At 20.9% G+C, this 17,414-nt stretch overlaps 6 protein-coding genes across 6 annotated transcripts; 5 read left to right on the forward strand and 1 right to left on the reverse strand. All coding sequences in view use genetic code 6, as the record gives it.

The window, feature by feature from the left end:
• Positions 1-244: 244 nt before the first annotated feature.
• TTHERM_00474930 (myosin-like coiled-coil protein) lies at positions 245-1,745 on the forward strand (the record flags this gene model as incomplete). The annotated part of the gene is made up of 7 exons (XM_001023975.3): positions 245-356; positions 425-525; positions 581-662; positions 718-885; positions 946-1,009; positions 1,065-1,144; positions 1,201-1,745. 7 exons carry the CDS (start codon positions 245-247, stop codon positions 1,743-1,745), a joined length of 1,152 nt encoding a protein of 383 aa, XP_001023975.3.
• Positions 1,746-2,549: 804 nt separating this feature from the next.
• Positions 2,550-3,907, reverse strand: TTHERM_00474940 (hypothetical protein; the record flags this gene model as incomplete). Its single annotated transcript, XM_001023976.2, has 2 exons — positions 2,550-3,355; positions 3,427-3,907. 2 exons carry the CDS (start codon positions 3,905-3,907, stop codon positions 2,550-2,552), a joined length of 1,287 nt encoding a protein of 428 aa, XP_001023976.2.
• A 922-nt stretch (positions 3,908-4,829) lies between these two features.
• TTHERM_00474950 (kinase domain protein) lies at positions 4,830-8,484 on the forward strand (the record flags this gene model as incomplete). Its single annotated transcript, XM_001023977.2, has 22 exons — positions 4,830-5,283; positions 5,333-5,376; positions 5,430-5,473; positions 5,523-5,609; positions 5,663-5,752; positions 5,807-5,896; positions 5,949-6,038; positions 6,097-6,186; positions 6,445-6,534; positions 6,581-6,667; positions 6,724-6,810; positions 6,857-6,940; positions 6,984-7,073; positions 7,133-7,222; positions 7,285-7,325; positions 7,382-7,445; positions 7,496-7,585; positions 7,639-7,728; positions 7,785-7,874; positions 8,009-8,098; positions 8,156-8,245; positions 8,310-8,484. The coding sequence occupies 22 exons, from the start codon at positions 4,830-4,832 to the stop codon at positions 8,482-8,484; spliced, it is 2,247 nt and encodes a 748-aa protein (XP_001023977.2).
• Positions 8,485-8,834: 350 nt separating this feature from the next.
• On the forward strand, positions 8,835-10,540 carry TTHERM_000474959 (amine-terminal domain enolase; the record flags this gene model as incomplete). The annotated part of the gene is made up of 12 exons (XM_012799969.1): positions 8,835-8,951; positions 8,999-9,045; positions 9,167-9,253; positions 9,308-9,397; positions 9,445-9,534; positions 9,597-9,686; positions 9,732-9,821; positions 9,881-9,964; positions 10,017-10,106; positions 10,163-10,252; positions 10,319-10,408; positions 10,456-10,540. 12 exons carry the CDS (start codon positions 8,835-8,837, stop codon positions 10,538-10,540), a joined length of 1,050 nt encoding a protein of 349 aa, XP_012655423.1.
• A 731-nt stretch (positions 10,541-11,271) lies between these two features.
• On the forward strand, positions 11,272-13,788 carry TTHERM_00474960 (amine-terminal domain enolase; the record flags this gene model as incomplete). The annotated part of the gene is made up of 1 exon (XM_001023978.3): positions 11,272-13,788. The coding sequence occupies exon 1, from the start codon at positions 11,410-11,412 to the stop codon at positions 13,786-13,788; it is 2,379 nt and encodes a 792-aa protein (XP_001023978.3). The 5' UTR covers positions 11,272-11,409.
• An 824-nt stretch (positions 13,789-14,612) lies between these two features.
• On the forward strand, positions 14,613-16,819 carry TTHERM_000474969 (amine-terminal domain enolase; the record flags this gene model as incomplete). Its single annotated transcript, XM_012799970.1, has 13 exons — positions 14,613-14,669; positions 14,756-14,845; positions 14,905-14,982; positions 15,041-15,132; positions 15,193-15,255; positions 15,312-15,402; positions 15,453-15,962; positions 16,015-16,051; positions 16,107-16,168; positions 16,221-16,326; positions 16,383-16,510; positions 16,573-16,644; positions 16,700-16,819. The coding sequence occupies 13 exons, from the start codon at positions 14,613-14,615 to the stop codon at positions 16,817-16,819; spliced, it is 1,506 nt and encodes a 501-aa protein (XP_012655424.1).
• Positions 16,820-17,414: the final 595 nt, after the last annotated feature.

The following is a 17,414-nucleotide window of genomic DNA, read 5'->3' on the forward strand; positions in this document are numbered from 1 at the left end:
AAGATATTTTAAATATCTAATTTTTTATATGTTATTTATATTGAAATAATGATATTTATTAACTTTGATTTCTTTAATTTAATTTAATTATTTTAACACTTATTATTAATATTAACTTTTATAAATTAGTGTCAATTAATTTTTTGAATTTTTAAAGATAAAGTATTTAAAAAAAGGAGAAACAAATATCTTATTAAAAAAGAGTTAATTTCTAACTAAAAAAACTTCGCAATTTCTTAGATAAATGTCAAAACAAATTAATTAAGACCACCTTTAACAAATATAGGCTTTCATTAATAAGCAAGTAACTGGTTCATCAGTACCTATCGAAACAGAAGCAGAGATGAAAGAAGTTAGTATTGAATTGTTTTATTTTTGATTTATGAAAAAGATAAACTAAGAAAATATTTATTTCAAAAAATAGGAAAGCTATTTTAGAATGCCCAAAATTTATTAGCATTATTCATAAAAGAAGCCAACACAGCAGAAAAAAGAACCTAATTATTTTAGGCTTTTGAGAATTTAGTAAAAAATTAAGTTTTATTCTTTAGTATTTATTGTATTTTAAATATAATTATAGACAGAAATAGCTATTAAATATGAAGAATAAATTAATTAATTGAAATTCAATAACAGCATCTTAAAAGATGATACAGAGAGAAGTAAAATAAAATATTTAAAATAATTTGGCATTTTTTAATTGAATTTTTTATATAGCCTCTTAGGAAAATATGAGATTAAGTGAATTGAAAGAGAAATACAATCATGTTTGCAAAGAAATTGGTGATGCAGTTAACTAAATTAAAAAAACAAACAAATTAATGGTTGAATAGGAAGAAACACAAAGATTGCAACTTGTTGAAAATTTTGAAAACTCTTTAAAAGGTAAAATTTTTACATAATTTCAATATTGCATCTTTAAATCATTAAATTAAAACAAAATAGATATCACTTCAAAGATAGATGAATAAGATAAGGAAAGGGAGGAAAAAGAAAAGGAAAACAATTAGTAAAAAATAAAAAATACAGTTAAAATTTTGATTTCATATCTTATTAAAATTTAGGCTCAAGGAGTAATTAAAATAACTCATTTCAGAGTATGAAGAAAAGGAAAAAACTTATCTCTCAGGACTTGAAGAAAAAGGTTTATTAAATATTCATTTTTAGCTAATTTTAAAATTTTAAAATAAACTTCAAAAGATGGTTAATTTAAGGGCAAAGTAGAGGAATTTATGAATCAAATAAAATCTGTTGAAACTGAAGCACATCAAGCTCTCTAACTTAGATCTGAATTAAACTAGCTAGCCCAAAGTGAAACTGAAAAGAAACTTAAAATCGCTATCTATCAAAAGAGAACAGGAGATCTTGTAGATAGTATTAAAAAAACTAACTCCACAGTTACTTAATTAAAAGAAACTTTATTAAAGGTATTTAAAAATATGAAGATTCAATAAATTAAAACAAATATTTTAAACAATAATTTAGATGTACTGGAAATAGTAAAAGCTTTAAAAGCAACAAGAATAGCTTGTATCTCATTCATAAAAAGGAGAAGCTCTATTATTGACTTTCATTAAAAAAGTAATTGCATAAAATCACTAAATTAATTTTCAATTGTAAAAATTTAATTTTTATTAAAATAGAATTAAGATGTTGAAGATTAAATAAACGAAGTAAAATCAAAGAAAGAAGTTATGAAATAAAAAATTCAAGAAATACAATCTAAAATAAAAGCTCTTGCATGAAATATTTGCAGATATCTAAACTGTCAAATTGATATTATTTAAATTTATAAATTAATTAATGTATTTATTTTATAGACAAGTATGATTTAACCAGTTAAATTATTAACAGCAGCTTATTTCAATTTTAACATTCATTAAAATAAATTATTTTACCAGTTTATGATTAAAGCTAAATTATTTTACTATTTTATTATTAAAGCTAAATAATTCAAATAAAAATAATAACTAACAATAAACAAAAAACTAAAATTTATATTATCATCTTTGAACCCTAACATGTAACCCATAATTTAGAATATTGAAATTTTTCGAAATTTGTATCTAAATAAATGATGATAATAATATAATTTTTAAATAATTAGTAAATCATATCAATAAAAATATTTTATTAGTTAATTAATTTAAATTGTAAAGAATTAAAAAATGAAAAAAAAAAGAAAATATTTAAAATTTAATCACAAATAAAAAAATTAAATTTAATAGAAGTAGTAATATATAAAAAGAATAGAAGGAAAAATTCATAAGTTTAATGTTATTTATCAAAAAAGTTAAATCAAAAAAGTGAAATTATAACTATAAGTTTATATATTTTAATATAGCAGTTATTTTTGTATGTAATATAGTAGTTTTAACTATTATCAAGTATTTTCATCATTATTTTCTATTTATAAAGTAATTTGCTTACTGGCTTACCAATAGTATAGAATATTTGTTTGCATTTTTGTTCTTTTTTTTTCAAATTTAAACAACAATTTTTTGGATATATTTTTTCATAAGTAATGTATTTTGCTTGTTATGTTTGTGTCATAAGTATAGATCACAAAAGATAAAGTTGGGGTGGTAGTGCATTTCAGGGGAACAAAGAAAAGAGAAAAAAAGACCTACATTTGCAAGGTCATTAATCTAGTGTAAGCACTATTCAATACATGGACGCAAATATTGGTACCAAAACTGAAGTTGGATTCCTGATAAAATAAATTTTCTAATTTAAAATGAATTTTCTATCACAATCTTAGCTAAGAATAATTAAGATTGATTGTCCATAGTACAATTAGAAAGTTAAATATCTAAAATACTGAGACTACGATTGTTTGAAATTAGATTTCTTACCTGTTAAACGACATCTAAGTTGAATTTTACTCTCGATATGCTAACTTTGAGACGTTCTAATGAGTTTATTGTTAAAGCGCCAAAGAATTATGATAAACCTTGCTCATCAAAATCGTTTCTCATTAGATCAAGCTCTAAGAATTTTAGTTTCTAATAAACAGTGAAAATCTTACCCATCTAAAAAAGACCCTAATTGGTCAAATTATTTATTGAAAAATTTAAATAAAGTTAGGTTAGACGTCTTGCATTTTCCGCTATTGATTTCGTTATTTTAGCTATTGGAATATCACCTAATTAATTAGAGTGAACATTAATCTTAAGTTTCTTTAGATTCTAGTTCTGTAGCAGGATTTTGACTAAATTCTATTCTAAAAGTTCTCCACCTTTCGAACCGATGTTAGTCCCCGCTATAGACAGCTCTAAAGATTCTAGACTATTTAATGTGCTCAGTCCTTCACCTATGCTTTTTGCCCTAATTATTCCTAAATTCTAATCATACTCTTTTGAAATTTATAAAATAATTTAGGTAAATAGGTTGTCTTTAGTTATCAAAAAAAAAGAAAAAAAATACATTCTTTGAGAGTGCTAACATCAATACAAAGTTTGCTAACATTTTGCAATTAAGATAAAGCTATTTTTAGATCTTCACAACCCTGCTAATTGATTTCAATATGATAAAAAAGAAAGCGAAGTTTTTTTAATGTAAGTGAAAGTGATTAACATATTTATAAAATTTCTGTCATTTCAGAATCTTCTCGGACATTTAGTAGCTGTAAATCAAGCTCTGACAACCTGGAAAGGCAAGATATTGCCTTTAGAATAGCCTTTGTGTCAGCGCAGCCCAAGGAATGAGCATCGATTAAAAGGCCATACTGCTCCATTTGGGTTTATTCTTACAAAACAGAAGCAATAAACTGGGCCTTATATTGAGAGTAATCATCAATGTGCATTCTTACATTCCTTTAGTCCTTTATTAACTCACGAAAGGAGTTTACATTACTGTGGTCAAGAAATATGATTGCCTAGTCTGTTTGATTCTCAATCTCCATCATTATATTAAATTTTATATTTTTACTGCAAATCAGTTTAATTAATTATAACAGAATATTTTAAAAATTCAAATATATGCAATTATATGAATTAATAATGTTAATAGCTTAGCTAGATAGCTTTGTTGGCCAATAATTATTAAATTAATCTTTGAATTTTTAATTAATTTAAAATAAATTTTACTGAACTTCTTTTTCCTCTACCTTCCAGTCAGTATTATATTTAAAAATAAATTAATTGATGAAATTAATATTTAATATTCAATAACATATTTTAAAGTTTAATTAGAAATGTTTTTTTAAAAAATAAATATAAAATAATTTAATTGAGATTCTTCCAATTTCAATCAAATAAAATAACAATAATAAATAATAAAGATTTTATAGTAACTTCTGAAATTAATAATTTTTTAATTCTGATAATAATCATTAAATTAAACTAATAATAATATCTCTACCTTATCACAAAAAAAATTTCACAAAATCTTGAGTTAAAAAATTTATTCCAAAAATTATTAGTTTATTATGAATTATTATTTTAAAAAATTTTTTACATATTTGAACTTATTTCGTTTTACAATTATTATTATATTTAATAAAATTATTCTATTTATAATAGTTTTTCTTTATTAAAAAATTAATCTCTTTTTGATTTTTTGATGAGAATTTTAATAAAAGTAATGAAAAAATTTAAATTTTTCTAAAATATTTAAAGGATTAAAATTATTTAAAATATTTGTTTTTTATTGATTAGTAATTGGTAAGTAAAATATAAATTAATAAATAGAATAAATTAAAGCTTTTTAAAATCATTAAAAAAACGGATACCGTTGAACAAACACCTTTACTCTCTTTTTATTTATTAAACAAAATAGTTATTTGTTAAAATTTATTTAATTAAAAAATTAACTAAAAATTAATACAAATGGGATCGCTATTCAGTAAAAAAAAGAAACCTGTATAAAATTAAGAAAAATACATTGATGAGATTGTATAGGAAGCCGATGAAAATTATAATCTATTAGATTTACTTAATTTATTAAAAAAATTTGAATAACAATATTATCAATATAACTTTTATAAGAAGGATTTTCCATTTTTACTCATTCAAGTATAGAACAAAAATACAAACTCTAATTCTCTCTTGAAAGTTATTGAATGGAAAAATGCTAATATTTCTGATATTAATTTTTTGAGAAATTAAGATTTATATTAAGGAAAACAAGTAATTGATCACATTATTTTACCTTTAGATTAATTCTTTTTGATTGAAAGTGGTTCTATAAGAAATGAGAGCGAGAATTATCAAATATTTTCTGATATTAATAAACTTAAAGAGCTTAAAGGATTTATTGTTTTGGAATATGATTTTGATGAATGTAATTTTTTTCAAACAAAATGTAAAATTAAATTAATTTATTTTTTTAGATACTACTAGATTTTAATTGGAACAAACAATATCTGAAGAACAGGTGACCAATTATGAAATATTTTAAATTAAATAATAATTTCTATAAATTAAAAGTTGAAGGGAATGTACTCTATTGCAATTTAAATCAACCATAAATAGTAATTAAAATTTAAATTATAATAAAATTTACAAAAATATTTTTACTAGATATGGATCATATTAAGGGTAAACTCCTTCATTGTGTGAACAACTTGGATTGTGCAAGAATTTAGAATAACTTTCCTTAGATTTGAGGTTAAAAATATCTTATATTATTTATTTATTTAATATAAAAAATTAAAAAAAAGAACTATTGGTTTGTAGAAAGAAGGAATTCTAGAATTAGGAAATTCTATTTGTGAATGTTAAAAGATAAAAAACTTAAAAATTCTTCTCTAGTAATTTAGCTAAATAAAATATTTTATTTAAATGCAATAAATAAATAAATTTAGGTCTAACAAATTAGAGATAGCATGTTTGTCAGGACTACTATCAAAAATAGAATAGCTAAATTTTCTGGAAGAATTAATCTTATTTTTAGGGTAATAATATTTTAAAGCTACTTATTTATTTTAATTAATATGTTTTTCATAGATGCACTCGTCTAAATTATACAGCTGGATCACAGTTAGGATAAGCAATAACAAAATGCCCTAATTTAAAGAAATTAGAATTGGATTTAATGTTAGAATTTAATTTACTTGTTCGAAAAATGAAATTACTCTAATAAATATTTATAAAGTCTTAATTAATTAGATACTTAGGGTTGTTAAGATTTAGCAAATGGACTATCAAAATGTAGCATGCTATAGAATTTGATATTAGAATTAAGGTAATAAATTATTATTATGTTTAAAAACATTTAAATGTGTTGATAAATTAATTTAAAAATATATTTATTTGAAATAAAAATATTATATCAATTTAAATAAGTTTTTTTTTAATTGGATAAGCAATCTGAAAAGTGAATGATAAAATAAGTAAGTGAATAGTTACAAAGATTAAAACTTTTACCCAAATATTCAAATTTATTTAAAAATTTTTTTTAAAGTTTATTTAATTAATTATAAAATTATTAATATTTAAAAAGGGCAAACTCAATAAAAATAGAAGGTTTAAACTATTTAGCTGATGGCATCTCTAAATGCAAAAATCTAGAACACCTGAATTTAAAATTAGAGTAAGGTTTTTATTAAAAAGTTTTAACTATTTAATATTAATTAAAGTAAGAATGGTATTTCAGGATCTCTAAACTAATTAGGAGAAAGGATATTTATGTTAAAAAATTTGATAACATTTAACTTATCTCTAGAGTAAAATATTTTTTCCAACAATAAAAAGACCTTTTCAATAAATTTAAATTTATAAGGACAAATAATATAAAAAGTGGTATTTTCCATGTTTTGTAAGGATTAGCATAATCTAACAAAATTACAGACATAGCTATAAGACTAAAGTAACTAATCACTTTTTTCTTTAACTCTCCTAATTATTTTTTAAAGTGAAAATTAAATTAGTGATGATGAAGTAAAAGATCTAGGATTTGTTAATTGTTAGAATTTAAATCGTTTTATACTGCTTATGTCGTAAGTTTTAATTTTGCTTCTTATAAATCTATAAATATTTAAGAAAAAATTAGATAACATCTAAGTTTTTCAAAGTTTTTGGTAAAGAAATTGGTTATTGCAAAAATATCTAATACCTGTAATTAGAATTCAAGTAATTAATTACTTATAAAAATAACGAGTATTTAAAAAATATTAAATATTAAAATAAAGTTAAATTAATTTGAAATATGATGCCATTGAATTTTTAAGCTAAGGAGTGTCTTAACTTAAATCTCTGAATATCTTAAAATTATCATTAGAGTAATAATATATAAAATTCAAATTTAGAATATATCATAAATAAACATTTTAAAAATAAAAAGTTATAACTATATTAACGATACAAGTGATTCAAATTCACAAAGTAATGTTTTAATTAAATATAAATTTAAATTACAGTTTTATAATTATCTAAAATAGCTTAGTCAAGATTTTTAGGAATATCTGATCTATAAAAACTTTAAGAATTAAAAGTAGAGATTAGGTATTTTTTTAACTTTTATTGTTAAATATATTTAACTTAATTTCGCATAGTCAAAATAACTTAAGCTAAAAAGCTATCATTCAAATAAGCGAAGAAATATCAAGCTGCTAATAGCTTTAGGAATTATACTTAAAAATGAAGTAATTATAAAAATATAAATATGGATTTTAAAAAATCTTTAAAATTAAATAAGCTAAATAAAAAACTTTAATGATGTTGCTAATGTATTTATTGCCAATATTACAAAGTGCTGTCAATTGAAAAAACTCAGCTTTCTTAGTGTGTAATAATATTTTATTTATCTATAAAATGATATTTATTAGTCTTCAAATAATTTAGAGATAATAAGATAACTACTGATTAAGCAGAGGAGATAGGATAAAGTCTATCAAAGTTTTAAAAATTAGAAAATTTAACTTTGATTTTAAGGTAAATAAATTTATTTATTTCTTATTTATAAATATTGAGTTGAACTTTACTTTAAAAATTTAAGTATTTGTTAAAAACAAAAAGTTAAAATTAAATTTTAATATTTAAAATAAAATATAATGACATTAAATTAGCTAAAACAATATACTTGGAAAGGGATCAGCCCTACTAACAGAAGGAATATCTAAATCTCTAACTATCAAAAAATTGGTCTTGCACTTAGAGTATTTCTTTATTTCTTTTATTCATACCTAAATAAAATATTTCTATTCATTAAAAAGTAATAATTAGTTGAATGGAGAACTTATAGACACTTTTTCTGAAAATATTTCAAATTTAAAGAATCTAAAAATTTTAGTATTGAATATTGGGTAAAAAAATTACATTTTTTATTTAAAAAAATAAAATAAAAATATCATTTTAATAAATTATAAGTGGTAACTCAATTGATCACAACAGTCTCTTGTTATTAGCTAAACATTTATCATAGACCCAATATCTATTTTATTTAGAAATAGTTGTATCTCAGGGTAGAGCAAATAGAAAGAATTTAAGGTCTCTTTTTAAGGCTAAAAGATTATTAAGTATAAATGGTACTTTTAAAATTTGATCAATTAATTTATTTTGTGTTTTTGTAGATTTAAAAAATATTTTTTTTAATTGTATTTAATTATTGAATGTTTAACAAATGTTAAAATTATAATAATAAAAAAATTAAAAATTAAAAAAATGTATTAACAATTTTTTTTGATTAACAAATAAATATATTATTCAATTTCTTTTTTTGTTGTCCTGATCAAAGTCGAATTATTATTAATAAGATTTAAACAGATTTATAAAATTTTTTACTTTTTAATCAATTATTAAAATCCAACATTTTGTATTTTCATATTAATTTATGTTTAAAAAAATTGAATATATCTTAAATCAAATACAAATATTGACAGATTGTAAATAAAAATGGGAAATAAAAATTAAAAGTAATAAACAGAAAATGTAGTTACATCTACATAATAAGTGTAAACAAAGCATTTTGTAGACAAGCAATATAAAAAAGGATACTAACAAATTCAAGAAGTATTAAATATATATATGTCTCAAAATGTTATTTAAATGTTTTGTAGTTAAAAAAAGGAGATCCTAAAAAGCATTTAGAACTTCATTATCAGCAGTAAAAAGCTTAAAGATTATATTTTTTTCTATAATTAATAAAATATTTAAAATATCTAATATATATTATGCCTTTTATTTAAAATCTAGTAATAATTAAATATAATTTAAATATAAATTAGCTATGAATAGAGTTTAGAATCTGTCTAATATTTCTGCGATACGATTATTTAGCTCTCTTGTTTGTAAAAACTAACACTAGATTTCAGGTAAACTAATTTATGATTATTTATTTATTTGCTTGAGATAATAATTTACATTAGATATTTTTAGATTGAAGGTTAAGCTGCCAGTACCATTTCTTCTGCATTAGCAAAATGCAAGAATCTTACTTATCTAGACCTACAGTTTTAGTAAATTAAAAATATAAATATAAATGCATATCAAACTTAATTTTTAGATAAAATTTGATAGATAAGTAATAATTTGATCAAATAATAGAATAAATATCAAACTGTAATAAGTTAGAAACATTAAAACTATTCTTCGGGTATATAATTGATAAAAAAACAAAACTCTTTTTTATAATTGATATTTATTTTGATAATATAGATAAAATTTAATTGAAGATTTTTAGGCTTAAAGTTTAGAATAAACTCTTAAATCTCTACCCAATCTTTAAGTTTTTGCTATTGATATAATGTAAATATTATAACATTATTATTTTAAAGCTTAATTTACTAATAGAAATAACAAGCTGAGTGAATAAGGAGCAGTTAATGTTAGCAATGCAATAGCATAATGCCCTAAAATTAAAAATGTATATTTAGGATTTAGGTATCAATTATATTTATTTATAATTTAATACTAAAAATCTTGAATTTATCAATAAATAGGAAAACATTTAAATTTTCAGAAGACTTTTTTGGCTTTAACTTTAAAGGCTTCAGTAAAATTTAGGAGCTTACCATCTTTTTGGAGTAAAACAAAAAAATTAGAATTTCAAAAACTTGATTTAAATTTTAAAAAAAGCGAAAACTCAATTGATTAATAAAAAGCTAAAATGCTTGGTGATAACATTTCTTGTTGCTCTAGTTTAAATAATCTAACTTTATCATTAACGTAAACTATTTTTTAATTTTAAAATTAAATTTTAACTAATCTTTAAAATTAATTAGGCAAAATTAAATTAATTTAGTTGGTTCAATTTATTTACTAGAAGGTTTGATAAAATGTAAATAGCTTGTAAATTTAACATTAAGAATAAGGTATTTTATTATAAAAAAATAAATAAAATAATAACATTATTTATTTTAAATTTAATTCATTATAAGCTCAAATGGAATCCCAGACGAATAATTATACAAAATATCTAAAACATTAAAAGGTTTGCAGTCAACTACAATACTGGAAATAACTTTAGGGTAAATTTTTTATTTAAAAAATAATTTTAATATTTTTTTTCAAAAAGGGTTTAAAAAAATACTTTAAGCTATAAAAAAATAAAATTAGAGTTATTTAAATTAAAAAGATTAGCTTAATTTTATCTTTACTGATAAATTTATTTATAATTATTATTATTTGTATTTATAAATGCATGTTATTTCCTATTAAAATATAAAAATTAATTTATTGAATTAATTAATTAATATGCTCATCTACAAAATATGAATTACTCTCATTTTGCTATTTATTTTTATTATTCATTTGATAAGTTCCCAAAAATATAAAAAAGGGTTTGATATAAAAATTTTTTAATTATTCTCAATAAGCATACTAGTAAATTTATTAATTAATGTTTTAAAATAAAAATACTATTCAATCATATTATTTAGCCTACTTAATAGTTGCTTTAATTTTCTTATCTTATGGTTTTATTATGATATTTTTATACTTAATTAATCTTTATTTTTCATTAATAAATTTTTATTTTAAACTCTTCATTATTTTTTGATTAATTTCCTATAATTTTAAAAATTATTTTTATAAAACCTTTTTAGAAAATAATTTATTTTATCTAAAATTAATAAAGAAAAGTAATAGTATTCAACTATGTAATAAATATTCCTTATAATTCAGTTTATTTTTAAAAATTTTTCTAAATTGATAAAATTGAGAGTAATTAATTGTTTATTATGATAAACATAATAGAACGAAAAGAAATATTAGATAAAAATATTTATATCTTAAAATCCACAGATTTTTATGAATATGATATTTTAGCTTATATATATATTATATCAAAACAAAATAACATATTTATTTTATGATATTGCAAAATTAATAATTATTATTTTGCAAACTACTGTAAACCAAAAAATCATAAGCAAACAAAGAAAACAGTAATAAATATAAAAGGTAGAGAATATTATAACTAAAATATAATTAAGAAGATATTTTTTAATTATTACAATCACTTTATTTGATGGGTGATGAGGTAAAGAATAATCGATATTCAGATTTACAATGGGATGATGACGACATCCCTTTAAATGTAAACAAAAATACTTTAAAGTAATTAGGAGAAGCTCTACAATATAAATAAGATATAAATTATAAGATAGTGAGCGAAGAGCTAAAGTAGTTTATGGATGAGTCACCCAGAATAATCTAAAGATGTGATTCTAAATAACAAAAGGATCTTTTAAAGCTAGGAAAATGCAACAATGATAGTACCTAGAAAACCAATAAAATTGATAGTAGTATGGCTAAGTATATTGATAATAATATTATTGCTACACCTAATCAGAGACTTCTTAAGTTATAAATTTTGAAAAAGAATAACACTAATGATAATTATTTTAGAGATTAATTTACAGATAGAGCTTTTGATCACTCTGAAAAGAAAATTAGAGGATCTAACTCAAGTAGGAGTACTTTGATAAATATTATGAATAAATAGAATTCTTTTTTAGAAAAGACAAAAATCTTGAACAACTAAATTAATGGCAGCAACAGTGAATTTTAGAAGGATATTCAAGCTATGATAGAAGAAGAAAAGTAAAACGATAAATTAAAAGAAAGACAATCTTACATAAGCTAAACTGAGCATATGATAGGTGCAAGAGAAAGATCTTAGTAGCATAATTAATTGCTTAAAAATAAATAAGAAGAGTAGGCTGCAAATGCAGAGAAGTAAGCTATGTAGGCAGAAGCAGCATTTGAATTTAAGAAAAAAATGAACTAAGTTTTAAATTAAAAAAACAAAGAATTTATTAGATAATTTACTAAAATGAAAAATGAAAATAAGTCTAAGCAATCAGAGATTTATTAGAAAATATTAGATTTTTACTAATAAAAAAATAAAATTGATCCCAATGAGATCTAATTATACCAGGATATATATAACAGCCACTAAAAAGCAGCACGTGAATTTATTCAACAGATTAGAAATAATAGCTAACCAAATCGATAAGATCAAAACTTAAAATAGTACTAGGTAATGAACAACTTTATTAAAAGTAAATCAGCTAGAGTTTGCTTGAGCGCTTAATCTCAAAGGAAGATTGAATCTCAGCAATAAATATCTTAAAAGTCAGGAAAATTAGAAGGGAGAAAAAGGATTAATACTCAGGTTACTCCTTTTGAATATTAGGATTCTAAATATTTAAATCTAAGCTAACATGAATAAGAAGCTTCTTAAATTAATTAAAGCTAATAATAGCACAGTTAGAAAGGACATTCTTATTCCGTTTAAAATATGAAATCACTTCTCTAAAATAGCTAATAGAATATTTATGTGGAGAATTCTTTATATGAATAAGATTTAATAATGAAACAAAATAACAATCATTATGACAGCTTTATAAATTAAAAGCTAAATAGGAAAATTCTTTCTACTCTTAGGATGTAAAAAGAATAAAACAGTTTGCAACCCTAGAAAAATTCAATAGGAAATGCAAGTTACACTTAACCATTTCAATTACCTACTTCAAATGAGAGTAGAACTAAAGGAAAGTAAGATTGTGAAACATAAACTACCCTTCCATATAAAGTGAGGTCTAAAACTCGTAGTCCAGTAAAAATAAATAGGAACACCGTTGTTGATTAATATTAGATTATGGCCAAACCAATAGTAATGATTTCTCACAATAGATCTAATTCGAACTCTCCAATAGAATTAAAATCGATATTAAAAGAATAAGATAAATGTGAAACAGTTGAAATTGATTCACCTTCTAATTAAAAAATTGATAAAATAAAATAAATTTAATTTAGACAGCAAAGGTAAAAGGCAAACAGCAAACACATTAGCAGTTCTCATTCATTTTTAGCAAATATGTTTCAAAACTAAAAGAAATTAGCTGAATAATAAATGTAATTTAAACACCCTGAATTATAAAATTTTCCTTAAACTAACAATTAGCTAAAATGCCAATTTGCATAATAAAATAATACTCAACCTCATATTAAAAATAAATAAGGATCCTTAATTCTAAATAAAGATTAAGAAAAAGGTGAAAATACAAGTGATAATGAAAACAATGTGAAATCTAGTCCAACTTCTGCCAGAAATAATTAATTTCGTCCAGATATATTATCTTTCAACTTATTTTAGCAGATTCAATAAAATCAGCATAATCAAAAATAAAATCATCAAAAGAACTTATAAAAGCAGCAAGAGCACTCATAATTCAATGATTTAGTTGGAATAAATAGTAATCTAATTAAATAAAACTACTCATTACAAAACAATAAAGTAGGTTTATCACTTAAAAATAAGTTTTAAAACAAAAATACTAATATCTCTTCACTAAGTTCTAAATTATTTACCTAAATTAAAGAAAGAATTTTTATGAGTTGATTTAAAGAAAGAAATTAATCATTTCTCAACAATTATAATAAAATTTATAAAAATGAAAATATTGATTAAATACATTATTTTGTAAATATAAAAATCATCAATTTATTTTAATTTACTTCTTTACTAACTTATTACTTCAAAAATAAAATTTTTTATTAAAAATTTTACTAAAATCTCTTCAAAATTAAAATAATAATTTTTCTTGTTTTAATTTGAAAATTTTTGAATATGAAAGTTAAGTTATATTGATATTCAATCGCATTTTGCATTTTAACTTCTAATAAAAATATTAAAATTAATATTTTATGTTCATTTTAAAATGTTTTTTTTTCTCTCAAAAGACTTTACAAATTAACAAGGTTTAACGATAGCTAAATAAATATTTCTTTAATATTATAGATTTTGCTATTTATTAAATTTTATATAAAATAATATTGAAGCACTTTTTTTTTAGTTGGAGAAATATCTTTACAAATTATATATGAATTATTATTTAATAATTCAGTTTATAATATAAAATAATTTAATAGCCAAACAAGATATTTTAAAAAAATAGAAGTGTAAATAAATGTTTAGTGATTAAACTTACTCAAGCTTATTTAAAGATAGAATATATTTATTTAAATTTATAAGTCCTCATTTGTATTATTTTTTTATTTATTAACAATATTTCATAACTGTTCTTCTTTAATTAAAACTATCAAAAATCTTTTAAAGGATTTTTAATTTATTTATAATCATTTAGTTAATATAATTAAAAGCAGCAGCATAAATAGTATTAGCTAGCATTAAAATAAAGTGATAAATTTAAGCAATTATTTAAGATGTCTTCTTCTCCTTATCTAAGCTAAGAGCTTAAGGATTACATGAAATAAAATAATGTATAAAAATAAATAATATAAATATAGTAGAATATGAAATAAAAAATTTGTTTCTAAATTAATGCAATATTAAATCATAAAATAAGATCGAGGAAACTTTGTCAAAGATCGTTAATCAGCTTCTTCGTGGAAAGTACTCCGACCCTTACGCATTTATGATGAACGAATTTGGAAAGGTTTTTCATTTTTAAGAATGTTATGATAAATATAAAAATATATATTAAATGGTTAATAGCTTGCAAAAAATGATATCACTATTCTCTCAGTTGTCCCATACCAGACATTAAATATAAATAGTTTACCTTCAATAAAAGTAATTTGATATGTTTTATAGAGCTTTTTTAGAAAACTTTGTTTGTGAATAAAAATAGTTATAATACACAGTAGAGTATAAGTAAAAAGAATACAAAATAGAAACATCTTTTTAGTTTGGCTAAGCTTCAGAAACAGTAGTACCTTTATAGTAAACTATAAAATTTATAAACGTACATAAATTTTATGCAATTTTTAAATATTTATTTAGTGACAACATAAATGAAGTAGATAGTGGAAAAGGTGTTAGTAATGCTTTAGAATTTATTAAAAGGTAAAAAACATGCTACTTCTATAAGCAATTTAATGTTTAATTGTATTTATAAATAGTAAGATAAACCCAATTTTGAATAAGAAAAGTGCCAGAGATTAAAAATAAATAGATGAATAATTAACATAGCTATATGAAGCTAATGAAAAAGTAAAAATTAAGACTAATATATTATTTCACACAAATTATTTTCTTAATAGAAAGGTATCAATGCTATTCAAACAGTCTCTTATAGTTTAAATTAGGTTATTGCTTAAATAGAAAAAATTTAACCTTATGAAGTTATAAGATAATTAAGTGGGTTTGAAGGTGAATTCTAGCACCCTAAAATTATGGTTAATCTTTTATAAGGAAGCAAATTAGTTGGAGTTAAATGTAAGATTTACAAGTTCTTACTTATTGTAGATAAATACGAAAATGGAAAATAGTTACTTGATATAGTTAGTCAGATTACAGGTAATATTAAGAAGACTATAACTAGTGGTAAATTGGGAGAAGCTGCCTTGAAGTATCACACTGATGGAACTTTTATTGTAACTGTAGATTCAATAAATGACAATATGAAGATGATAGAAGAGGCAATTAATAAAACTCCATACAAAGATAATGTCTATGTTGGTTTGAATCTTATGGCAGATAACCTCTACCTTCCAGATAAAAAATTATATGAGTTAGAAAATCCAAAGCAACTCATGGATCCTACTTAACTAGTAAAATTATTTTTTTATTTTGATCTAAAGTCACAAAAATTTTATTAAATAGGCTGACTTTTTGTTAAAGTTGTGCACTGATAAGCCAAGTAATTTTAAAAATATAAATAAATAAATATTTCTGAGCATTTTAATAATTAATAGTAATAAAGTATATTTAAGATCCTATAAAGAACGATGATTTAGAAGGGTGGAGTAAGTTTATGGTAAGATTCATAAAGTTTAATTCATTTATTAAAGCAAATTTTATAAATTAAGGCTAAGTTTTAAGGAAAAAATATCTAGATTGCCAGTAGCTTTTTATACTCAACAATCAATAGGATTAAAGAAGCTAGTATAGAGTCTGATAAAGATTCTAATCCATGTAATAAATTTTATTTAAACTATATATAGTTTTATATTTAATTTTGAATAATTAAGAAATGTCTGAAAATGAAATAAATTCAGCAAATGCTAAAAAATTTGACCTGCATTGTGCTCACTATAGACCATTTGAATATCCGACACTCAGCAACTTCTTAGAAATAGCCAAAATGTCTCTTAACAAAGTACTTTTTATAAAATATTTCTATATATTTATTCATTCATTTTAATAACTTTTTTTCCATAGAAAAATAGTACTGCAGTTATCATTTAAGAAAATTTAGAAGAATTCACTGACACCACTATAGTAGATTTGGCTGTAAAAAATATTTCCCAAAATAATGAAATAAATTCTTTTTTTAAATAATATTTAGTTTGGGTTGAAGAATTGTTGGTTGAATCTAGTGTCTCCTTTTAAGTTAGAGAGACTATTAAAATATAATAGGATTATCGAAATTTTAGAATTAGAAAAAATAAAGCATGATTCTAGTTGAATTAAAAATATATTTATATTTATTTTATTGATTTGCAAATCTTTTTTGTTGTTGTTTCTCTAAGCGTTTAATAATTAACTTTTTAAAAATTAATTAATTCCATTCATTCATTCATTCATGTCAACTTTCAAAATGATTTTTCTGAAAATTTTAATAAAATAATATCCTTATAAAAATATTTTTTATTTTTTTGAATGAAAAAAATCTTCAAAATTAAATAATCAAGTAAAAAATTGGATTAAATTTTGTATATAAATAGTTGGTTAATTAATTTAACAGTTTTGAATTGAAATATTTTATAAAAAAATAAAAATTGTTTTGGTTTAGATTAACTTGGCATATAAATTTTACTATTGAGTAATAGCTAGATAGCTAGCTTATAGACTAAATAATTAATGATATAACAAATCTTATTAATACTTAACTAGAATATATAAATTAAAATCTAAAATATTATAATAAATAATTCTTGTGAATATTTAAAAATAAATAAAATTAAAAATAAAATCTAATATATTATTATAAATAATTCTTTTTAAATAATTAATATTTGTTCATCAATAAAAAACAATTCGATTTATTTTTCTGATAAATT

The sequence above is a fragment of the Tetrahymena thermophila genome (genome assembly GCF_000189635.1).
Source record: "Tetrahymena thermophila SB210 genomic scaffold scf_8254403, whole genome shotgun sequence".
In the NCBI taxonomy this organism is placed as follows: domain Eukaryota; phylum Ciliophora; class Oligohymenophorea; order Hymenostomatida; family Tetrahymenidae; genus Tetrahymena; species Tetrahymena thermophila.